Source organism: Oryctolagus cuniculus, chromosome 4, assembly GCF_964237555.1.
Source record: "Oryctolagus cuniculus chromosome 4, mOryCun1.1, whole genome shotgun sequence".
In the NCBI taxonomy this organism is placed as follows: domain Eukaryota; kingdom Metazoa; phylum Chordata; class Mammalia; order Lagomorpha; family Leporidae; genus Oryctolagus; species Oryctolagus cuniculus.
The window spans coordinates 152,013,101-152,038,283 of NC_091435.1; the positions used below are offsets into that span (position 1 = coordinate 152,013,101).

Genomic DNA, 25,183 nt, shown 5'->3' on the forward strand with positions numbered 1-25,183 from the left:
GTGAAAAATCACCAAGTATTCCAAAAAGCGAGCTGAGAAGAGGAAATACAGTCTCTCTGTCTCTCTCTCTCTCTCTCTCTCTGCTTATTCACGAAGTGTTTCAAATTCGGCGATTCCTTCCCAAGTCAGTTTTCAAAGGAAGAGACTTTGACTGGATTCGATACACTTAGAATCAAGCACACTTTATAGTTGGCTGCGTGGTTTGGCCTGCCATCTTAAAAGGAAGTGGCAGTCACCAGCATTTTCAAAAGAAAAGATCAGGTGATTTTGCATGGATTTAAGTGAAATTTGTCAAAACTGTAGCGAGCTCAGAGAAATGTCACCGCCCTGAGTCCTGCCTTTGGAGAGGCTCATTAATAATTTACCTGGGCTGTGAAAGACGCTCTCAAGTTTCCCAAACGCCACTAAAAGACATTTCACTATGAGATTTAAATAAGCTCTTCCCACCTAATGCTCATTACTCTTATGATCACCCAAGAGAAATCAGGTCCAAGTTCAAAGCTTCCTCCCCCAGAAGCATTCCCCTTTGCCAGGGGGAGGAGGCAGCGCCTTCTCCAAACTCCCACCGTGTAAGACATCTTATTTTATCTACAAGACTGTGAGTCCCTGGAAGGCAGGCTCCAGGCCCAGCTGCACCTGCTACCTGCCCACCATGTGGAGAGCCTGTACCACGATACCTTAGCAAGAGTGCAGGCTCAGGGCCGGCACTGTGGCGTAGCGTGTAAGGCTGCCACCTCCAGTGCTGGCATCCCATATGGGTGCCAGTTCGAGTCCCAGCTGCTCCACTTCTCTTCCAGTTCTCTGCTATGGCCTGGGAAAGCAGTAGAAGATGGCCCAGGTCCTTGGGCCCCTGCACCCATATAGATCAGGAAGAAGCTCCTGGCTCCTGGCTTCGGATCGGCACAGCTCCGGCAGTTGCGGCCAACTGGAGAGTGAACCAGTGGATAGAAGACCTCTCTGTCTCTTCCCCTCTATGCCTCTCCTTCTCTCTCTGTGTAACTCTGACTTTCAAATACATAAATACATCTTTTTTAAAAAAAGAGTGCATGCTGGACAACTGCCTTCAAATGAACGAATGGATGCGAACTTGCAGACTTGCAGTGTTTCCTTCCTGCTTCTGGTCTCGCCGCACACCCCAAAGCCCATCCTTTCCCTAAGTTCAAGTCACAATCTCATAGCTGTTCTTGCCCATGAACTTCATTTTTTTTTAAAGATTTATTTTATTTGAGAGGTAGAGTTACAGAGAGTGAGAAGGAGAGACAGAGAGAAAGGTCTTCCTTACATTAGTTTACTTCCCAGATGGCTGTAACGGCCGGAGCTATGCCGATCCAAAGCCAGGAGCCAGGCGCTTCTTCCTGGTCTCTCACATGGGTGTAAGGAGCAGCTGGGACTCGAACCGGTGCCCATATGGGAGGCTGGCACTGCAGGCGGAGGATTAACCAACCGCACTACGGCACAGGCCCCATGAACTTCATTTGGGCCAATGGCAATCTGAAAAGTTACCCAACGCCTCTCCCAGTGTGTCTACTTGGAAAACACTAATCAGGCTCTTACTTCATTTTTGAGAACTAAATCATTTAACAGCATCTATGGCTGTCAGACCTTTGAGAGACTTTGTGAAAAATACCACTTTCACTACGGTCCCTATTAAAAGGGAATCAGGAAAGGGTTCCTCTCTAATGTTTTTACTACGTTAAAATCCCCACGGACACAGAACAGGTTCTATCGCGGGTTGTAGCTCACTTGCTTATGTTTCACAGCGTGAGGTGCGCTGGCACTTGGCCCAGTGGTTAAGACACCAGTTTCAGCCTCAGCTCTGCTTCCTACTCCAGTTTCCGGCTATTGTGCACCCCGGGAGGCAGCAGGTAACAGCTCAAGTATTTGAGTCCCTGCCATTCAAGTGGTAGACCCCAGCTGAATTCTGAACTCCTGGCCTAAGCCTCACCCAGCCCCAGGTGACACAGACAGTTAGGGAAAGAACCCGTGAAGGGAAGATCTGCCTGCCTGCCTCCCCCCACCCCTCTCTATTTCAAATAAAATGAAAATAATTAAAAAAAAAAAAAAAGACTGTGAAGTTTTTTCCCTCATGATGTTAAAACACGGCCACTGCACAGTTTAGAACAGAAAAACACCTGAACTTTAAAATTATGCTTTAGGGGCCAGTGCTATGGCACAGCAGGTTAACACCCTGGCCTGAAGCTCCGGCATCCCATATGGGCACCGGTTCTAGTCCCGGCTGCTCCACTTCCAATCCAGCTCTCTGCTATGGCCTGGGAAAGCAGTGGAGGATGGCTCAAGTCCTTGGGCCCCTGCACCCACATGGGATACCAGGAAGAAGCTCCTGGCTTCTGGCTTCAGATCGGTGCAGCTCCAGCCATTGCTGGCCAATTAGGGAGTGAACCAGCGGATGGAAGACCTCTCTCTCTCTCTCTTCCTCTTTTCCTCTCCTCTCTGTGTAACTCTGACTTTCAAATAAATGAATAAATCTTTAAAAAAAAATAAAATTATGCTTTACAATGACCCCACGGCCCATCAGTGCCCAGCATGGGAGTGGAGGAAGATGCTCATGGCTGTTCTTGCCTTATTTTACACTGGAAATCACCAAACTTGTGCAGCTTTCTTTTAGGGGGAAAAAATAGCAGTTCGAAGACCCAACACGAGGTTAACCAAGGAATTCTTTCTCTGTTCACTACAGCCACCAGGGCAGGTGTCTCGGGCTCCAGGTGAGCAAGAACACAAGCCCAAAGGGGCTGCCGGCTTCCCTGTGTGGGAAACCCTCCTGCACGCCAGGGTCTCTTTCTTCACCATAGCTCTGCCCATTTTTCTCTTCTGGGAAGCCCATTCATTTGCTGATCCCTGTGCTCAACAGAATTAAGGAACCAAAGGCATCCCTCCCCAGCTCCCTGGCTGGCCAGGACCAATTACCACAGTGGTGAAGGGGGGGGGGGGGGTCTACATCGCATAGTGCCCAACCCCTCATTATATCAATCAGGAGGTCCCGAGAATCCCTTGACCCCCCACCCACCACACACACACACACACACACACACACACACGACACCACTCCCTGAGCTCTTTGACCCTCCCTGGAACGTCAAGCTCTCCCGGGAGTAAAGCCCCAGGCAGAGAGCAGACAAGAATGGGTCAGGTCCTCCACACCTTGGCACCTCATGGGCCAGCAGCACCCGCATCACCTGGGCAGGTTTCCCAAAATGCAGAGCGCCAGGCCTCACCACAGACCTGCTGAAGCCCATACTGCTCCTTACCAACAATCCCCAGGCCCAGGAGAGCTTGGCCATTGCTGCTCTGTAGCCAAAGAAAAAAAAAAAAAAACACACCTCTGCACTCGGAGTGGGAACTCAGCTATCATGCGCTGACTCCATGCCAAGCTCTGTATCACCTCCTGGGGTGGAATTCCCCGGAAGGGCACTCCTGCCGCCCGACCCACGGAGACCCAAAGCCAAAGACCAGAGCCAAGAAAACAACCCACGGCATGGAGCCCCTGTAGCCCCAGCCTCCTCACGTTATGTCACCTCACCAGCCCGAGGCAAGTTGTGTTTTGTTTCCTGGGTTTCAGTTTCCCTCCAAGGTGACTCAAAACTCATAACGGGCTCACATGTTTCAAGTATTCCTAGGCTTTAGAGAGAAGGACATCGAGTCTGATGTCACGCTTTGCAAGTGAACAGCACTGTGCTTTGCTAGCCACACCTTCTAGAAGTACATTTTGTCAGAGGAAATGCTTGTCTAGCTTTTAATTCAACAGAATAAAGAAGGAGAAAGGAGGTCCAATAGAACTTGTCACTTGGGAGCCGGCACTGTGGCGTAGCGGGTAAAAGTCGCCGCCTGCAGTGCCGCATTCCACATGGGTGCTGGTTCGAGTCCCGGCTGCTCCACTTCTGATCCAGCTCTCTGCTATGGCCTGGGAAAGCAGTAGAAGATGGCCCAAGTGCTTGGGGCCCCTGCACCTGCATGGGAGACCCGGAAGAAACTCCTGGCTCCCGGCTTCGGATTGGCACAGCTCCGGCCATTGAGGCCAACTGGGGAGTGAACCAGCAGATGGAAGACCTCTCTCTCACTCTCTGCCTCTCCTTTCTCTCTGTGTAACTCTGACCTTCAAATAAATGAATAAATCTTAAAAAAAAAAAAAAAAAAAAAAGAACTTGTCACCTGTGGCATCTATTGCCTGTCACAAGACGCTACGGAACTTCTCTCAGTTGTCAAACTTACCTTACCTGTCAGAGGGCAGAGGCCCCCGGAGCAGCATGTCAGAAGGCAGAGGCCGGGGGAACACAGCACACACACTTCAAGCCCCGGTCCCATCTCTCGTGCCCCCTCCTCCACGCAGCACACTGACCGGTCCCCCACGAAGGGGGCCTTACCTGTCGGTTTTCTTGATCAGGATGGCCCTGAAGATGTGCTCGAGGGGCGTCCTCTCCAGCCCGTGGGTGGGCTGCACGAAGGGGTGCAGGGCGGCCAGCGAGAAGCCCTGCTCGTACAGCCCCAGGAGCTGGGCGGGCAGGTCGCGCAGGGAGGCCAGCCTCACGGCCGAGGACTGCGGTAGCGCCGCTGCAGGTGCAAGGGGAGAGGAGAGGAGAGGCCGTGAGGACCCCGGAGCACTGTCCTACAGCAGTCTGGTCTTCAAAGACGCCTTTTCAGGAACCCAAAGACACTGACAACTGAAGTGTCTTCTTCAAAAAAATTTCTTTTAAATTTTTTAAGGCAGCGAGTAAAAACAGAACAGGGCATGGGCAAGGAGAGGAGAGAACAGACTTTTCACTGTGTGTGTGTTAGTACCTTTTGACTTCTCTTAACCTCGTGGGTTCATCTCAAATGGTAAGCACATTTACAATCCAAATTAAAGACGATTGATTGCATTAAGAATATTACTTGTTTTCACGTGCACAGTTTAATGTTAATTTGAGTCTTTTCAAATATTGATTTGCCCTTTAATTTTTAGACAACACACTTTGCCTATTTTACTGGTTTTTGTTTGTTGGGGAGGATGGAGGAGGGGGGAGGGTAAGGGAGGGGGAGGAGGAGGGAGAAAGGAGAGGAGGAGAGGAGAGAAGAGGGAAGGAGGGGAGGGGAGGGGAAGAAGAGGGAGGGGAGGGGAGATCCTGCCTCCACTATTTTACTTCCCAAATGGCCACAGCAGGCATGGCTGGGCCAGGCCAAAGCCAGGAGCCAGGAACTCCATCCTGGAGGGACCCAGGTGTATGGGCCACCCTCCGCTGCCTTTCCAGATGCATTGAGCAGGGAGCTGGATTGGAGGCTGAGCCGCGGGGCTCTGACAAGGGACGCCCACAGAAGCCCACTGCAACACAACACGCCCCCCAACGGGACGTCTTCAATGTGCAGGCAGTCTTTTAGTCGTTTGGAAAAGTCATTTCCACCCTCAGAAAGACAGAGAGGAGACAGGGAGGGGGGGGAGGAGGGGGAGAAGGGGAGGAGGGAAGGGGGGGAAAAGGACCACATGCACATTTAAAAATGCCAAGTTGCAAAAAGTGACATAAACAAACGGGAACAGCATTCCCATGTCAGTTAAGACAAAGGAGTAATTTCCTTAATTTGCAAAGAATCCACTCCACTCCCCCACCCCACCCCCCAAACAAGCCAAACACAGGAAAATGGGCAAAGTACGTTGCCTAAAAATTAAAGGGCTAATCAATATGTGAAGACTCAAATTAACTCAACTTTAAACTGTGCACGTGAAAACAAGTAATATTCTTAATGCAAGCAATCATTTTTAATTTGGATTGTAAATTTACTTATCTTTGAGATGAACCGCTGAGGTTAAAAGAAGCCAAAAGGCAGGAACGTGTTCAGTGAGAAGTCTGCATCCATCCTCAGCCCCTGCTCCCTGGCTTTTTCCCAAGAGGCAGTCAGTATTATGGGTTTTTTTTTGTGTGTGTGTGTGTGCATGTGTTAACAACTGTTACATTTATATACAGTAAACAGGGCCTTGGACCCCTCTCCCCTTTTCCAGAACTGGCGCTGTAACATTACACTCGTGGCTTCTGATTCATTGGCAGGATAGTTTCTGAGACTATGCCACGGCAGTACAGACAACTCTTCCTCCATCTTTCCCACACATGCGTCATGTTAGATACCATACACCATACAAGCTTCTGTTTGTATAAGTAACGCTTCACTCATAAATTATTCCTACATGATTTCACATGTGTGCACATATAGTATATCTAAAGAAAATTGCGAGATGTGGAATTGCTGGGTTAAACTTACAAGCATTGTAACATTTTCCAATTTTGAAGATTTTCTCCACAGTACAGAACACATTTACCTCCCAGCAGGGAGCCACACAGGGGCTCCTTTGCCCATGCCCCGCCCACTCTCAGAGAAATGACTGCTGTGTGAGGTGCTGACTTACATTTCTCCTATTTTGTAATTTGTATTTCTTATTAAACGTTACATATGCAAATGCTGTGCCTCCTTTTCTGTGGACTTTGCATCATCTTTCCCTGGTTTTCTGTTGGATTTATTGGTCCTTTTTCTATTGGTTTACAGACACTCTTTACATATTAGGAAAATTAGTCCTAAATTGTTATATCCGTTACAAGTATCTTTCCCTAATATGTTGTTTGCTTTTGACTTTCCATAAAGTGGTTTTGCCATGAAGAATGTTTTATGAACTTGAATGTATCATTCTTGTTTTCAATGGCTTCTGAGTTTTATGTTATAGCAGAAAGACCCAGGATTATAAAACAGTTCTCCTGTGAATGCTGGTAATACATATTTCATTTCTGTATATAAATCTTTGATCCATTTGGAATTTATCCCATGTAGAGCATACGATCTGAATTCAATATCCAGACATCCACTTTCCTCAGGGGGTCTATTCGAGTTCCTCATTGATTTGAGATCCACCTTTACCATATATTATATTCCTGAATACATTTAAGTTTACGACTGTGATTCATTTGTCCACTTGTAGGTAACATTTTTCACCCACTTTAGTTTCATATTATATTTTTGTATCTAGTAAGCTATTTCCTGAATCCTCCTAATTTGTTTGTTTTTCCAAATGGTCTTTAAAAATCAGTTCATTAAATTCCCCCTCCCTCCAAAGAAACTGCTGATATTTTTATTGGATCATGTTCCAACTATTGCTTAACAGAGAGAGAGAGGATATGTTCACCATGCCGCCAGTTTCCATCCAAGAACATGGCATAACTTTGATTTACTCAAGTCTTCTTTTAGATCCCTCGGGAGCGTATTAAAGTTTCCTTCACATAGACATTACATATTTATCAGGTCTATTCCTAGTTGTTTTATATCTCATTGCTATTGGAATAATAAATCTCCTTGTTTTACTCCCATAGCATCCGCCGTGGGCAAGGATGCTGGGGAGAGAGGCGAGCTCATCACAGCTGGTCCGAGCAAATCTTTCCAGAGGACCAGGTGTGCTTGCCCTACACCTAGCGATGCACACACCCTGTGCCCAGCAACCCCACTACTGGAACTGGTTCTGGTAACAAACCTGCAAACAGGAGCCCACACGTGGCTAGCAGTTAAGACCCTGGTCAATATGCCCACATGCCACACTGGAGTGCATGGGTTCTATACCCAGCGCTGGCTGCTGACTCCAGCTGCCAGCTAATGCAGACCCCAGCAGGTAATAATGACGGCTCAGGCCGGTGCCGCGGCTCAGTAGGCTAATCCTCCACCTGCGGCACCGGCACACCAGGTTCTAGTCCCGGTCGGGGTGCCAGATTCTGTCCCGGTTGCCCCTCTTCCAGGCCAGCTCTCTGCTGTGGCCCAGGAAGGCAGTGGAGGATGGCCCAAGTGCTTGGGCCCTGCACCCCGTGGGAGACCGGGAGGAAGCACCTGGCTCCTGGCTTCGGATTGGGGCAGCTTGCCGGCCGCGGCAGCCATTGGAGGGTGAACCAACGGTAAAGGAAGACCTTTTTCTCTGTCTCTCTCTCTCACTGTCCACTCTGCCTGTCAAAAAAAAATAATGATGGCTCAAATAACTTGGTCCCTGCCACCTGCATAGGAGAGCTGGAGTGAATTGCTGGCTTCTGGCTTTAGCTTGGCCCCATCCTAGCCAGGGCTAAGGGTTAAAGATCTTATTTATTTGACAGCTAGAGCGAGAGCGAGAGCGTTCTCATCTGCTAGTTCACTCCTCAAATGCTCTCTCTCTCTCTCTCTCTCTCTCCCTCCCTCCCTCCTCCCTCCCTCCCTCTCTCTCCCATGTGAGGTATTAAGACTAAGGAAAGCTGCTATGTGCTGATACTGGAAACAAGGCACACTGCTAAGTTTAAAACAGATGTGTAATGGTACCTAATGGTGTGTCATTCTTGTGTAAAAATTAGAAGGATGGGTAGACATGAATAAAAATTTTTCTGGGGGAATCTACAATAGTGTCCACATTGCAGAGGGGGACTAGCACAGTAAGAAAAGGCGGGAAGGTCGCTTTTGCTTTAGACTTTCAATTCCCTCCTCCACAGGCACTGTGGGGAGCAACTCGGACTAGACTGTTACTGGAATTAAGACTTATTCTATGCATCTGCTCTCCCACAATATGGTGCTGGGAGAAGAGGAAACAGCTTCTACACAGCTGCCTCCAGTTCAACCAATAAACAGCAGGACCTGCTCCTGATTGGAGGAGAGCAGCGTACTCAGCATGTGGGTAGCAGAGTTGGGATTGGTGGAAGAGGACTATAAAGGAGGAGAGAGACAACATGCACCAGGAACATCTATCTGAAGGAACACCTGTGCAGCCCCCGAGAGAGCCGGCGGGCAGTGTGCCGCTCCCCCGCGGAAGTGGGGAAAGTGGCAGGGGGAACCGCCCTTCCACGGAGGTGGAAGGGACGGTAGCCAACCCGGGAAGAACCAGCAGCAAACCCGGGGAGGGCCGAGCAGACAAAAGAACAGCGCAGGGTCCTGTGTCGTTCCTCCACGAAGACGGGGAGCGACATAATGGTGCCGTGACTCGGATATGAAGCCTAGGCAGGGCTTAGTGTCGTTCCTCCATGAAGAGGGGGAGCGACAAGGCACCATTTGGATAGAGGGCAATGAAACACTTCTGTTTTCTTCCTTAAATATGAAAACAAGTATTTAAGTTTTTCATGCATATTTTAAATGATGCATTATTTTTAAAAACTAAGATTACCCCTAACATCAGATTCTGTAGCTCTCATTTTCATATATCATGCAAAAAATTTACAGTAAAAAAAAATCTACAGCTAAAGCAAGCATCGAGCATCCTGGAGCAGCCTCCATTAACAGCAGTGGCAAACGGAAGACTGAGCAGGAGAGCAGGTGTCTTTACCTCGGGCAGGGTAGGTTCCAAGTACACAGCTAGAGGGAAAAAAACATATAGAAGGGTGAAGAATTTTGGGGACTGACCCTGTGGCATAGCAGGTAAGCCACTGCCTGCAGAGCCAGCATCCCATACAGGTGCCAGTTCAAGTCTCCAATGCTCCACTTCTGATCCAGCTCCCTGGTAATGCACCTGAGAAAGCAGCAGACGATGGCCCAAGTCCTTGGGCCCCTGCACCCACGTGGCAGACCCGGACAAAGCTCCCGTCTCCTGGGTTCTGTCTGGCCCAGCCCTAGCCATTGCAGCCAGTTGGGAAGTGAATCAGCAGATGGAAGATAATCCCTTTCTCAACTTCAGTCTGCATTTCAAATAAATAAATATTTTTAAAAAAAAGTACTGGGCACCTGCCTGTTCCCACACACAGAAGCCTGTGGCCGTGTCTCATAGCCTTGGGGGAGCACACGCCACAGCCCAGACTCTGCAGAGGCTTCTCAAGGAGCAAGTTCTCCTCCAGCAACAGGGCCCGGAAACTCTGAGACTCCCAGGCCACACCGGGCTTACCAGGTGGGAGGACCCAGCTCCAGAGAGTCCTCTCCGCCCCCGGCTGGCCTGACCCAAAACCCAGGGCCAACTGCACACAGGGGACCCACAACCAAGCTCCCACTCCACACAGCCCACACCCTGGCTGCCCCGGGCTTCCCCCCACAGTCTGCTGTGGGGGCCAACGGTGCCCCTGGGGCCACACTCCCAAGTCTAAGGCAGGGGCCAATGGGGTGTCAAACATAAGGATGTGCCGAACACGCAATAATGAGGCCAAGTGTGCAATGCTGCTCATTACAAAATGCAAATCAGTGCAAACGAACGGTATAAACAAAGCATCAAAATCGTTCACAAAGAAGGTTCAGTATTACCATCCTCTCCTTGGGCTCCAGCTCCCCTGTGGCTCCAAGGCTACAGATCTTGCCCTTGTCACAGCGTAGCCTTCTTTGCCTCACCCTGCTCCCAGCCCGTGGTCTCCTTGCCTAGCCCTGAACCAGGCCCTACCCACGCTGAGTGTGGACCTCACAGAAACCTGGGGCAGCTGTCCCCTACTGCTTAGAGCTAACCAAGCCACCACATCCAAAGGGCATCCACATGCTGCACACCAGCTGCTCTCTGAAAAAAAATTTTTAACGATCTATCCATTTATCCAAATGTCAGAGTGACAGAGAGACGGTCCATCTGTTGATTTACTCCCCACGTGCTGCAACTGCTAGCACCGTGCCAGGCCAAAGCCAGGAGCTTTGTCCAGGTCTCCCATGTGGGCGAAGGGGCCCAAGCACTTGGGCCATCCTCTGCTGCTTTCCCAGACACAGTAACAGGGAGCTAGATTGGACGTGGAGCAGCCGGGACTCAAACCCGTGTCCATACAGGATGCTGGTGTCACAGGTGGTGGCTTTACCCACTGCGTCCCAGCGCCAGCCCCCTGGACTTCTGATGGGAGCATCAGGCTTTCTGGAGGTCGGCTTCACCACACGATCAAACCTGAAAGCACTATGTCACACCTGTGTACCAAGAACATCGGTGAGGGACCAGCACCGTGGCGCAGCGGGTTAAAGCCCTGGCCGGTTCGAGTCCTGGCTGCTCCACTTCCGATCCAGCTCTCTGCTGTGGCCTGGGAAAGCAGTAGAAGATGGCCCAAGTGCGTGGGCCCCTGCACCAGTGTGGGAGACCTGGAAGAAGCTCCTGGCTCCTGGCTTCAGATCAGCTCAGTTCCAGCTGTTGCGGCCATCTGGGGAGTAAACCAGCGGATGGAAGACCTCTCTCTCTCTCTCTCTGTCTCTACCTCTCTCTGTAACTCTTTCAAATAAATAAAATAAATCTTTTTTAAAAAATCAGTGAGCAAGCAACCGTGGGAACACAAGCTCTGTCACTCATCATGGCTCAATCTTTTTCAGGTGTTTCCAACTCGTACTGCCATGATCAAAGAATCTGTTCTAGGATTCTGATGGTTTACAGGAGCTGTGTGTTTTCCTTACGCATCACCCCACAATAAAAAATAAATAAAATAAAATAAAAGCAGCCGACGTGTTTAAGAGACAAGATGCTAACGCCAGCTGTGACTCTCACTGGCTGCTAACCTGGGCGTGTGAATGCTTGGTTTCCTTGGCTGAAATGGAGATAACACCAGCATGTCTTCCATCAGAGAGGCTGTGAGGAACGGACGGGAGGATACGTGTGCACTGGACAGAGCTCCAAACAACCCCAGTCCATGGCGCTGGCCTTGGTGGGTGAGGACCCGGCCAGAGGGTCAGGTCAGCCAAGGGCAGCGATGACAAAGTCGGACCAGGGACCATTAGGTCCTTCTCCATCTCCACCCTCGCAAATCATCGCACGAGAAAAATGAGCCAATCAACTGCTTTACACTTCAGTGTTTCCTAAATAAAACATAACACCTTTTAAATTTTTATCTTAAAAATCTAAAGCTGCATCTCCTGTCAAAACACGGCAGTTTTATGGCTTTAATTTTTCGTGTGCATGCTGTCAAAGTAAGTTTAGCTTCAAGGTTAAAACAGCAAATAAAAATGAATCTCAACAATCTTATCACAGAAAAAAAAAAAAAAAAACCTAGCTCCTATTGTAAACAGGATTCGAGACCTTAACTCCATGTTTGTATTTGAACCTTAACCTTAAAAGTACAAGAAAAAATAATCTAGTTCTTATAAAGTAATCAACCCTCCCGACAAGGGGATGATTTATCTGTTTAGTTGGACATACCAAACACAGCCTTTTGGTCCGTTTTTCATCCTGCCCAGGGGAGTAACCTCTTTGCTATTTTGTAACAGTTGCCTGCTCTCTTTCACAAATTATGTAAACCTCCGGCAAGTCATCCAACTGCCTCCCTATCCTTGGGTCTCTCCCTCATTAATAAAACGAATTGTCCCAGGATAGGCAGTTATGAAAAAGCTTCCAAGCTCAAAATGCAATTGTTTCACTATTCCAAAGTGGAGACTGATGTGTCTGTCCATTTCTAACGAAAAAGTGACCCTGAGTACAACAGATATTCTCAATGCGAATGGGAGAGCAATTACACCTGTGGGTGGGTGGGGAGTGGCCAGGCGGACACCTGGTGCCAGCAGGCAGCTACACCTGGGTGCTGACAAGGGCCCCGCTCCCACCTGCCCTCTGCTGCTCCGGCTGTCCCCAGGCAAGGGAGCGGGGTGCAGAGAGCCTTCCAGGGATTTCTGTGGAACAAGAAGAGATATCCGGGCAGGGTGGGACAGAAAAGGGGTGTTTAAAAAACAAATGCTGGGGAGGGTCAGATGGGTCCCTCCCATCCCAGAGGAGAGCTCCAAGGAACATGGTGTGGGTTATTCTGAAGTCACCAGGCCAGACACACACTGTGTCCCTACACTGCCTTTCTCCTCCCGACACCAGGCCCTGTTCAATCGCAGGGCGGCTAGCTCTCAGGCTGGCTTCCCCCACCAGCCAGGCCAGTAGGAGTCCTAGTTATTATAACAGGAGCAACAAAACCAGTGAATCAATAAAGAATCAAGGACGGAGCAGAGAACTATAGCGAAGTCCTCACTGTATTGAAGGCGGCATTGCTTCAGTAGCATAGTCAGGGTAATATAACACACACAAAGAGAACAAAGCAGATCCCCTACCTCACACCGTAACTCTAACCCCGCAGCTCTCAGCTAGGGGAGGGGACAGATTTGCCCGTCACTGGCTATCTAGCAATGTCTGGAGGCATTTTTGATGGTTACAATCCCAGGAGCAGCTGTTTGCTACCAGCATTTAGTGGGTGAAAGACACAGGATGCAAAATGCCCTAGAGTGCACAGGATGAAAGCTGTTCCCAAGGCCAGGAACTGGGGGACCCCAGGCCAGTAAACACGGGACCCACAAGCAAGGCAATAATGAGGAAGACCGAAGCTTCACCTTGCCCAAGGCAGCGGCAGCACCCTGTCCTTCCAGCCCGAATACTCCCAATGTACACATGGGCTCTGTGGTGCCAGACCTTCTAGTGTCAACTTTCAAGAAGTCAGCTTCAAAATTTCAACTCCACGTGGCTGCAGAGGCTCGCTGGCACCTGATAAACGTGGGGGACAGTTGCCCCGTGCTGTCCCCTCCCTGATCTTGGCGCCCCCGGGGCACTGGACAGCACACCCCTCTCTGTTCACCCCATATCTGCACCACGCCTGCCAAAGGTTCAGGGCACATGCGCACGATCAGCTCCTGGCCTCTGCTTCCGCCCTCTTTAACGGCGTGGAGAAGAACAGAGCTCAGACCCGCACAAACTCTATTGTGAATTCCTTGGAAATCTTATCGCTTTTCTCCCCAACTCAATTACCAAGAACCGGCTTTTCCAAAACCAAAATAGGCCACAAAGGTATTTTTGGGTGACACGAGAGTCTGAAGGTCTTTCAAAATAAATGTTTTCCTTCTCTTTCAGAAAATAACTCCGTCTAAATAAATAAACCATTACCCCAAGAGCTACACAAAGAAAAGAAAGGAATGGAAAAGTAGGGGAAAAACATAATCCACCAAACCACACATTACTTAACACCCCTGGGACCAGGCAGGCCTTGTTTTTGCTATGACTATGTTTTGTTTAGCAAAAACACTCGGCAGCTCCACTTTTTCCCTGGAAACAACCCCTCCGGACCTCTGCAGAGGAGCCAAAGCGATGTCTCTGCTGTTGCAAACATCCCTGTTGGAAAAGCGTGCGCTCCGACGCCGGCGAGAAACCACTGCACCTTCCAACGCTCATTTCTAGAAAGCAGTCCTGTGTCGCCCACGCCAGCAGCTGAAGTGCTACGGCTCCTATTATCCTGCCCAGGACGACTTTAACCTAATTATTCAACGTCCGACTTTGCTCTTCTAATTGCATCCGCTAATGGCTCTGTCGATACCAGGGGCGAGGGGCGCGAGTGCCGGGGCCACCCCCTCCCTGGAATCATTTCCCTCCCAGGTGAGACGGACGGCGCTGTTCAAGCAAATCCTTAGCTTTGTCTTCCCCTCTAGCTCCTTGAAGACTGCTATTTCTACCACTTCAGGTAGATCCAATTTAGTCAAACTAAAATCAATCATTTTTCACCGTGGGTTTTCTTGAGGTATAGGTAAGGAACAGGAATTCCCTGTGTTTAAAATCACATTCACAGCCGAGTCTTCCGTACTGACAGGTGTCATTTCTCAATCTGGGGAACAAGTTAAGATGGTCACTTCAGGGCCTGTTAGAATCGGATTCCTGGCCGGCGCCGCAGCTCACTAGGCTAATCCTCCGCCTGCGGCACCGGCACACCGGGTTCTAGTCCCGGTCGGGGCGCCGGATTCTGTCCCGGTTGCCCCTCTTCCAGGCCAGCTCTCTGCTGTGGCCAGGGAGTGCAGCGGAGGATGGCCCAAGTACTTGGGCCCTGCACCCCATGGGAGACCAGGAGAAGCACCTGGCTCCTGCCATCCTATCAGCGCGGTGCGCCGGTCGCAGCGCGCCGGCCACGGCGGCCATTGGAGGGTGAACCAACAGCAAAGGAAGACCTTTCTCTCTGTCTCTCTCTCTCACTGTCCACTCTGCCTGTCAAAAAAAAAAAAAAATCGGATTTCTGTCATCCTCTCATTAAACAAATCCACATTGCTCAAATTTGCAAAGAACACACACCCTGAGGCTCCAGTCAGCGCACCATTAAAACATTCTTCTTGTTTCTGATTGAAGTATAATTTCCAGAACGTAAGATTTACCATTTAAAAGCAAACACAATGCACTCACAGGGTGTGCCACCATCCACTTCCTCTAGTTCTGAAACATCTGTATCACCCCAAAGAGAAACCCCATAACCAACAAGCATTTATACCCGCTACCAATTCCCCCAACACCTCCTGGCAACCACCGGCACACGTCATGAAACACTACTCTAATTTTTATTATATATATTTAAGATGTAAAGCACAATTTGTTTTTAAAGACATTTATTTGAAAGGCAGAGTTACAGACAGAGAGTGGGGAGACAGAGAGACGTCTTCCAACCATTGGTTCACTCCCCAAATGGCCACAACAGCCAGGGTTGGGCCAGGCCAAAGCCAGGAGCCAGGAGCCAGGAGCCAGGAGCCAGGAGCTTCTTCCAGGTCTTCCACGTGGATGCTGGGGCCCAAGGACTTGGGCCACCTTCAACTGCTTTCCCAGGTGCATTAGCAGGGAGCTGGACAGGAAGTGGAACAGCCAGGACTTGAACCAGCACCCATATGGGTTGTGGGTGTTGCAGGCAACAGCTTAACCTGCTGTGCTACCACACAGTCCCCAAAACAGGATGTTCTCATACACACAGCACAGGGATTACTAAAGTCAAAGTAACACATGCGTCATCTCAGAGTCGTCTTTCTGTATGTATGTATGTAAGAGGATCTAAAACCTACCCTCAGCAAATACCAGCACCCAAGGGGGCTACCAGAAGTTCAAGAAAATTGAATCAAAGCTAAGGTTTTTTTTTGGGGGGGGGGCATAAGAAACTTTTGAGAACCATGCATCATGCTCTTCATAATACACGTTTTTCATGAACTTCAAAATAAACGTAGACTTCCGTTTTCTGCAAGCATTTGGAAGTGGCCTCGTCTTATCTGCCGTGGCCCCCAAGACCGCTTCCGTCCATGTCACTGCAGCTGTGGTCCCTCTGACTACACCATCCTATGGTTCCACCCTCTGTTTCTAGGTAGGATTCAGCTTTAGACTCCACAGGAAAGCGAGACCCTGCAGACCTGTATTGTTTGTTCTCTGGTTTACTGTATTAAGCAGAGGGTCCTCCAGATTTAACTACGTGGTTGCAAATGAAGGCTCTCCCCTTGTTCAGGGCTGTATAATACTCCACTGTGGATATTTATGCCATGACTTCTTCCTCCACAGACACGTGGGTCTGTCCTGCATCCTGGCTGTCGCGGATGACGTGGCCTGAGAATGGGAGAGCAGACAACTTCGCAAGGTGCTGCTCCCATTCCCTGAGAGTCTACACCCAGCAGAGGAATCACTGGCCACATGGGGCTGTTGTTTTTAATCTCTTTAAGGAACCTCGATGCTGTTTTCCACCGTGGCTACCCAATCAGAATTCCCACCGCATTCGTGCCGACAGCTGTCATCTCTTGTCTTCCTTTCTCAGAGGTGTGACCTCATCGTGGTTTTGATTGGCATTTCCGCCGGCGACCTAGCAATGTAAACTAGCACCCTTCCACACACCGACGGGCGGTCCTGATGTCTTATTTGGAGAAACATCTACTCAGGTCCTTGGTTCATTTTTTAAAAGGGGGTTATTCACTTTTTTTGCTATTGAGTTGCATGAGTTCTAGAAGATTATTCTGCGTACTTTAAATCACGGGTAAACACACAGGGCAATCTCAGTAACGCTGTTTCTTTCAGCTCAGAGAGACCAGGGATTCCCTAGGGTCCATCAGCAAATAACTGGTGAAGCAGCGGATGCCTCGCGGAGTGTGTTCTGAGGTGCAGGTCGCCAGATCTCCACTGTGGAGGCATCAGACTGCCCTGACAGCGGGGAGAGGGGAGCCACGTTGTTATCATGTGCTTATCCTTTCAATGGGTCACGCAAAGCCACTGAACTGTGCGCACACATACACAGCGCACCCTGAAAACGTCAGCGTCCAGGTGTTCAGGAGGGAACAACTCCCATTGGCTGTACCCACTGCTCTGACCCAAGTGACGTTGCCAGAGAAAACGCAGGCTCGAGTTCTTCTCAACGGCTTTGCAAGAAACACCAGGAACCCTTCTGGCTCAGATTCACACGCGGGTACTCAAATAATGAGATAACCGGCACAGAAATGAAACCCCAGAGCACGCGCTTCAACGCATGGGGACGGGAGACACTGAGGATCACCGCGTCTTCAGAACTCCCAATCCGGGAAGAGTGGCTCCTGGGTCAGGAGGAAGCCAGTTCTCAGCGTGAGGCCGTTTTCCAAATGCAGGATGACAGCACAACAGCGGACCCTCCGCGCCTGTCTCTTTCAATTCTCAGAGTGCCACCCCTCGACCAGCCACTACCGATGATGCACAAGCTACAAGGAAAGTACACTGTCCCCAGAACGTACATGGGGCCCTATAAGGGTTTCTATGATAAAGTCTCAAGACTTTGTTTAGAAATAGTCGGAACTCAGGGGCCGGCGCTGTGGCATAGTGCGTAAAGCCACCACCTGCAGTGCTGGCATCCCATATGGGCAATGGTTCAGGTCCCGGCTGCTCCACTTCCGATCCAGCTCTCTGCTATGGCCTGGGAAAGCAGTAGAAGAGTAAGACGACAGCTAGGCTGCAGTAACACTAAAGATTTTCAACAGCCAGAGTCAGGGCCGGGACCATCCTTGGGCTTGGATTTTTTTTTTTTTATTTGACAGAGTTAGTGAGAGAGAGCGAGAAAGAGACAGAGAGAAAGGTCTTCCTTCCGTTGGTTCACCGCCCAAATGGCCACCACAGCCAGTGCGCTGCACTGATTTGAAGCCAGGAGCCAGGTGCTTCCTCCTGGTCTCCCATGTGGGTGCAGGGACCCAAGCACTTGGGCCATCCCCCACTGCCTTCCCGGGCCACAGCAGAGAGCTGGACTGGAAGAGGAGCAGCTGGGACTAGAACTGGCGCCCATATGGGATGCCAGCGCCGCAGGCAGAGGATCAACCAAGTGAGCCATGGTGCCGGCCCCTGGGGTTGGAGTTTAAGGAAGCAAAAGGGGGAGGGGGGAGAGAGGGAGAGAGGAAGAAAGGAAGAGGAGAGAGGGGCAAGGGGGAGGGACATACTTCATCCACATAACACACACACACACACACACATACACGCGCACACGCGTGCGCACTTGCTTGCTCAGATCTACTCGTGCTGTCCAACATGGCAGCCTCTGGCCAGGTGTTACTACTGAGCACTAGAAGTGAGGCTAGTGGAAATGGTGTTGCTAAGTGTTAAAACACTCCTGTGCATCCGACTCCCTCTGTACATCAGACGTCAAAGACTTAGCAGGAGTTAAAAAACGCAAAATCACCTGTTTTTTCCATATTGATGACCATGTTTTGGATACCTAAGAATTCAATGAGTTAGCCTGATTCATTTCATTTGTTTTTTTTTTTTTTTTTTTTTAAACCTTCTTTAAATGCAGCCAGCAGAACACAGAGGCCCACATCTGTGGCTAGGCACACGCTGCTGTTCCGAACCATTATTTACCGCTCATTTGCCTCGCAGCATCCAGTCACAACTTCTGATTGTATAAATTATTCATGGGCTTTTTTGCTGCCTTCCCCCACTACGTTCCACCAGGCCAGAGCCCATGCCAGGCTGGCTCGCCAACAAGCCGGCCAGCCACGCGAGCTGGAGGAGGCTCACGACAGCCGTGGGGAGACGAAATTATCCACCGGCAAGACCCTGCTCCATGTAGAGATGGTGCTGGCATTTTTTTTTTTCCAAGAAAGGCCGAGGCAAGTGCCCTCTGCAGCCCTTCTGGGGGATGGAAAACGGAGACTGCCTCCCTGGGCCCCGAGGGAGATCAGTCCCAGAATCGGAAGGAGGAGCCATAACCGGTTCTAGGAATCATCAGCCCGCGGAGAACTCGGAGGAGACTTGGAGACCGTCTCAAAAAAAACTGGTAAAAGACAGCCACGGATTACTTAAGAAGGGGACATGTCCTGTGAAATGCCATCATGAGGCCGTCCCATCACCGTGTGGACATACACAGTGTCTATGCAAGTTAACACAGCTCCCACGTCACCAGGTGGCAGAAGCTCGTGGGACCATGGGCACATATGCGGCCCAAGACTGCACAGGTAATGGAACACTGACCCATTCCACCACTTTAAATGCCACGAAGGACATCCAGGCTGCTGTGTGCCTGTCAGCGCCACCTCTAGCCAACCTCCTGGCCCACCCAGGCACACCTCGCACGCCTCACCTCATTGTATCACCTTTCCTCTCTCCCTGCTTATGTCAACAGGAGACATGAGCGCAGGAAAAAGAAAAAAAAATTAGGTGCGCATCAGGCCTTGGCATGCCAACTACAACACCCACGTGCCACAGTGGACGGCTCTCACTCCCTACTCCAGCTTCCTGCCCGTGCAAACCCTGGGTGGAGTGAGCATGGCTCAGTACTTGGGTTCCTGCCACCTGCCCAGGAGAGCAGGATTGAATTCCAGCCGCTGTGGGCATCTAGGAAGTGGGAACATTCTCATTCATTCATTCTCTCTCCCATCTTCATCTCTCAACTCTCTCTCTCTCATAAATACTTAAGGAGAAAGAAGCTAAGTGTCAGGATAATTCACAAATGAGCCACTGGAAACATCAGGAGTTGACAGCACAGGAAGAATGTCAACATTTCACCCTGTTGAGATGGCCAAGGACAGGACAGGACAGAGAAGCGACTGGGAAACTCACCCCCACGTGGCAGAAAATGGAAAACAAGCCATTTCCCAAGAAGCCCATGTAAGATTCCCAAGGGCGTGAGCAACTTCATTCAGCATGGCATCTACACAGGGTGTGGGTTAACACTGCGATTTCTTTCTGTCCTGAGATATCACCACCAGGCTCAACTCTAGATTGTTTTATCAATAAAGTCTCTACCAAGCACTTTCCAAGCCTTTTGAATACAATATGACAAAATAATGCACTATGGAAACTTCTAGAAAGCATCAAAATGCACCACTGTGCAAGACCCGTTCCAAGAGGCTTAGGACACAGTGAATCCCATTCTCTGGGGGCCTTGCAGACCTCTGCCCGCCACGGAAACTCACTCATCTGGTCAGCGGTGCTACTCCCAGGCACACCAGCCAGTTCCCACGGGGATTCGCCCATCCTGGCCATGGTGGAGACATCAGTAAGACTTATACAAAGTCACACACACTGTAAGCACACTGCAAGAAATAATACTCTTCCAGGTTATGACGTCATGAAAAATTCAACCAAACTGAGCCAAATTCAACCAAACTGACCAGTTCTCCATGCTCGAAGGAAAGCTTCCACACCTGCATTGTCAGCTTTGCATGAGCAGGTACCGCGTTCATGTGCAAACTCCCGGATGTGTGCGTGGAAATAGAAAGTCATACACAAGGGTTGAGTGGATTCGATAACCAATCTATATCAAAATCAGCGCTAGTGTGCTCTAATTTATTTTTTTGGACACGTTAAGATAGGGCATCTGTGATGCCTCGGAAGGTTGCTTGTAAGAGGTAATCTGGTTCCCACTATTAAATGTGGCTCCCAATGCTGGCTCCCAATGGTGTCTGGGGGTCTGTGCGTGCACGCATGCCCCTCGCAGCTCCGTTCTTGTGTATTCCAGTGGAAAACCAGCAAAGTTTGCAAAGAGAGCATACAGAACTGGGGGAGAGCCGTGGCCAGGGAGGGAGACGCTCTTCAGAACAATGACAGAGAAGGAATTTGGTGAAAATCAGTTCTGTTTACACCCTGAAAAGCACACTCTATCCACAGCTGGCACGAGGAGAGAAAGATGCATTGTAACGGGCAGAAGCACGGCTTTCCTACTTGCTGGAAATGACCCTGGGCAAGTCTGGCCCTGGAGACCGCCCAGGAAGTTGTCCAGCTGCACACACTTGAAGGAATCTTTAGGTGATCTCTAGGGTGTCTTTCTTCCCTCCCCATGTCTGCCTTTCCCACTCCTCCCTTCTGCCCGGTAGCCACCAGCCACGTCTGGTTAACTGATCACCTGGAGTGTGCTGGTGTGGACTGACACACACTGAAAACGTAAAATGCATAGAGGGGTTCAAAGAATGAACACCAAAAAAAGAATGCAAAACTTCCCAATTTTACATTTGTTAGAGCTGAAAGCACAATGATAATGTCTTAATACGTTGGGTTAAATAAAATATATCAATAAAATCAAATTAACCTATTTTATTTTTACTCAAAAATTTGAAGTAATATCCACGGCTCGCACATTAAATTTCTATTGGACAGACCTGTTCTAGAACCTTCTGCAGATGCATTTTACTGCAGTCCAAAACCACATGATCTCTTTTCTCCCCTTTTACAATGTCTATTTCGTTCCTTATTAAGCACCCTTTGGCTACAGCAATGAGGATGGCCATTTTTTTTTTTTCCAAAAATAAACTAGTTACACAGAGGAATGAGGAGGAGTTGCCAAAATCTTAACAGTGTGGGGTCGAATGAGCAACCTTCCTCCACACACAATAAATCTTGGCCCTTCAGCCAGCTCTCAGGGCTCCACGTTAGGGGGAGAACGCAAAGCCGCCCCCGCCTTCAAAGCTGCGGGACTGCACCTGCGCCCGGGAGAAGGTGCCCCTCCGGGGTCTCCAGGAACAGTGACTCTGCGCCCAGGGACTCTGGGAGCGTCTGCACCGCTCCTGACACCGTTCGTACAAGACGTCCTCCTGGTGACAGCCTTCACACCCCCAGACGTGGCAGGCGCGAGCCAGGCGCACGTGCAGCCTCCCGGCTGAGGGCATTCGGCCGGACCCTCCGCTGTTCTGGGCATTGCAGATGATCCGGGACACTCCAGAGACGCGACTTCTCCCTCGCACGGAGAAAACGTGATGTGCGCGGATTCGCAGCGCTAACCTAACGGAGCGTGCCTCTTCCCTGAGCGCCCTTGCCCGGTTCCTTGTGGGAGGAGGCGCGGGGGGAGGGGGTCATGGTGCCTGGAATTCCCCCATCAGCAAGAGCAGGCGAGTCGCTGTGCTATCGCTGCGGTGCACTGTCTTAATTCTAAATGATACAGACCCCATTCGGCACATAAGGACTAGAAATCTGGAACTGAATTATGGGATGGAAAGCTGAGTACTCTCTGGGGGCCAGCGTTGTGTCACAGCAGGTTAGGGCCACTGCCTGCAATGCTGGCATCCGCTGTGAGCACCGGTTCGAGTCCCAGCTCCTCCTCTTCCGATCCAGCTCCCCACTAATGTGCCTAGGAAAGCAGTGGAAGATGGCCCCGGTCCTTGGGCCCCTGCCACCCACCTGGGAGACCAGGATGGAGTTCCAGGTTCCCGGTTTTGGCCTGGCCCCAGCCTGACCCAGCCCTACCTGTTATGGCCATTTGGAAAGTGAAGTCAACAGATAGAAGATCTCTCTCTAGGTCTTCTCCCTCCTTCTCTGTACCTCTGCCGTTCAAATAAATAAATCTTAAGAAAAAAGGAAGCATCCAATTTTGTATAAAAGTATAAAAGTAACTAAAAAAAAAAAAAAGTTGAGTATTCTCAGATGTGGCTACAGCGGAGATGCATGGTGTCCAAGTGCGAGTCTTGCTCTGGAGACAGAGTCTATGGGTTCAAACCTCAGCGCCACCCTTAACAAGCTTGGGATGAGTTAAGATGCGCCTTGGGATGAGTTAAGATGCGCCTTGGGATGAGTTAAGAGTCCTCACGGGCCTCAACTTTGCCTACACAAGATAAAAATGACACCTGCCTCAGTGGGCTGCTCTGAGGAATAGTGAGATCATCCACAGAGAACACAAAAACTGGGCCTGCAACCCCTAAGTCCTCTATATATGGGAGCTGCTAAAATCATTATTGTCGTTGCTGTTATTAATAACCCTGATAACTCACAAGTCGTTAGCAAGCACGACAGATCGTCTTGTCTGTGCGCCGGCCGTCGTGTCTGAAATCACTCCAGCCGTACATCAGCGCCCCTCGGCTTTCATACCCGGCGTCACCTCCACAGCCCTACGCGTTCCCCCTGTGGCCCCTGTGCTGGTCTCACTTCTGTTCATTCTGGAACGTGAGCCAAAAACGGGACTCACAAAAATAAGGGAGGCAGACGGCTCTGCAACTTGCTCGGGACTCCAGTGCTGACTTCCGGGGAGGATAGGGGAGTTACATCTGCAATGAGACAGGAGAACCCTGGAAAGTTCTAGAATATAGCACCACCTCCAGGAGTGAGCAGGACAGCCGAGGGCCCCAGGGAGGCACCGGAGTGCAAAGAGATGGAGCCAGGGTGGGAACACATTTAGGTCACACCATACAAGGAAAAGGAAGACGACAGGGGGACAGCCAAGACGAAAGTACCAGCAAGAGGCCGCAGGGGTGGGGTGGGGGTGACAGATATGGCTCCCCCATCCCAACCCCTCTCCACGCCTGACGCGGCTCCATCCCAAATGTGCAAAATTAAACGTGCAATGAAGAAATCTTTCTACGAAAGAGATGTGCAATTGCAGCCTCTCCGCGCTCCTTCCTAACCCAAGAGCCCTAAACTCCTCTACCAACTACCACGAACAAGGGCGCAGAGCCCAGAAGCTCGTCCCAACTCGGGCCTGCCCTGCCTGCAGCTCTACCTGGGGGCATTTCAGGCGAAACAGTTAAAACGAAAAAAGCCATCAACCGCTGCCCTTCGCCATGGCAATGAAAGGGGATCCAGCTTGGCCACACCTAGGCACACGAGGGTGGCAACTTCAGAGAGGCAGGGCAGGCGGGTGGGGCACTGCAGCGCCCACCCACCTGGGCTCGGGCGCACCTCCTAGAGTTCTCCCACTGCACCGTGACACCGCGAGACCTGACACCACCAGCATCCCATTCAGGATGACACGTCTCCCACACCTGTATGGCCTCACGTGGCTTCCATGAGCAGACTAGTTTTATCAAACCCCCAGACAGGCAGCGACCTGGCTTTAACTGTTCTTGAAAAAGGTTTCAAGATTATTTTAATCCTGACTCAGGATTGAAACACAAAGTTTAGGAGCGGGAGTTGTGGCCCCGCAGGTTAAGCCGCTGCCTGCAAAGGCTGCATCCTACATGGACACCAGTTCGAGTCCCAGCTGCTCCACTTCTGATCTAGCTCCCTGCTAATGTGCCTGGGAAAGCAACAAAAGATGGCCCAAGTCCTTGGGGCCCTCTTGCAACCATCTGGGGAGTGAACCAGTGGATGAAAGATCTTCTTCCCTCTCTGTCTCTCCCTCTCTGTAACTACGCCTTTCAAATAAATAAATAAATTCTTTAATATGAAAACCACCAAGTTTAACAAATGCTGTAAAAACTAGCCCAGGAATCTGTTCTACACCAATCAGAGCTAGAATTATTTTTGCCTTTTCTTACCTAATTAGGAGACCCCACTTCCAAGTCTCTTGCTTTCTGTCTTGTGCCGTTAAGAAAACAAAACCAAAGAGATGCTGAGAGCTGAGGGCCACAGGGCAAAGCCAGTTCCTCAGCCCCTGCTTGGCATAGACCTAAACGGGTGTGGCAATGTTCCTGGGGGGCTTTGGTCGTGTTCCCCGCAAGGGACTTCAGCGACACCCTGGAGGGGGCGGGAGGCAGAACCCACAGCTCAGAAGAGGAGCTGCAAACCTGAGAACCATCTCCCCAGACATAAACCCTCGCAGGTCCTGGGCTTGGGGCTGCTCCCATTGCAGGAACATGCAGGCCCACAGCTGAACACTGGCAAACCCTCAACGCGCCATGGCTGAGCAGAGCAGGGCACATCTGCAAAGCAGACAGGCAAGTGGCCAGACCACAGGAAGCAAACCAGGCGAGGGCTGCGATAGAAGGCAGGGGAACAGAGAGTCTCCGACGGGACCTCCACTAAGCCAGCACACACAGTAACCCACGCCCTACGACACGTGGCCGACAGCCCCGTGTGCTGCACACTCAGGGTCCCAGGGGATGCTCCAGCATACCTGTGGCTTTTTGCTTCTCCAGCAGGGCTCCGGGCTTAGCAAACACCACTAAGGAGAGCCCCACCGAACCTGTTTACGCCAGCTGCGCTGCCTACAATAAGGAGGTCTAAGCTAATGCCACACAAATGGAAACACAAGGAATAGACAAGAGCTACTCCCAAGACTCCACAGATCCCCTGAGAGAGAACGGCTGGAGCAAACGGCTATCCGGGGAGAGGAGGGCAAGGAGACAGAGGCAAGTGGAAAAGTCATTCTAAAAGGCATAGCATTGAACTCAGATGGCTCTGTCAGCGTCCAAGGTCTCTTTCCATCCTTAACACTCT

The 25,183-nt window shown here is 50.4% G+C and overlaps 1 protein-coding gene across 2 annotated transcripts in view; it reads right to left on the reverse strand.

Annotated features, from left to right (window-relative positions):
• Nucleotides 1-25,183, reverse strand: part of RFTN1 (raftlin, lipid raft linker 1) — a 233,501-nt gene that overhangs the window by 124,696 nt on the left and 83,622 nt on the right. For both annotated transcript variants that reach the window (XM_002716182.5, XM_051818491.2), the window contains exon 3: nt 4,380-4,566. In XM_002716182.5, the coding sequence (XP_002716228.1) occupies nt 4,380-4,566 (187 nt within the window). The remainder of the gene's footprint in view (nt 1-4,379; nt 4,567-25,183) is intronic.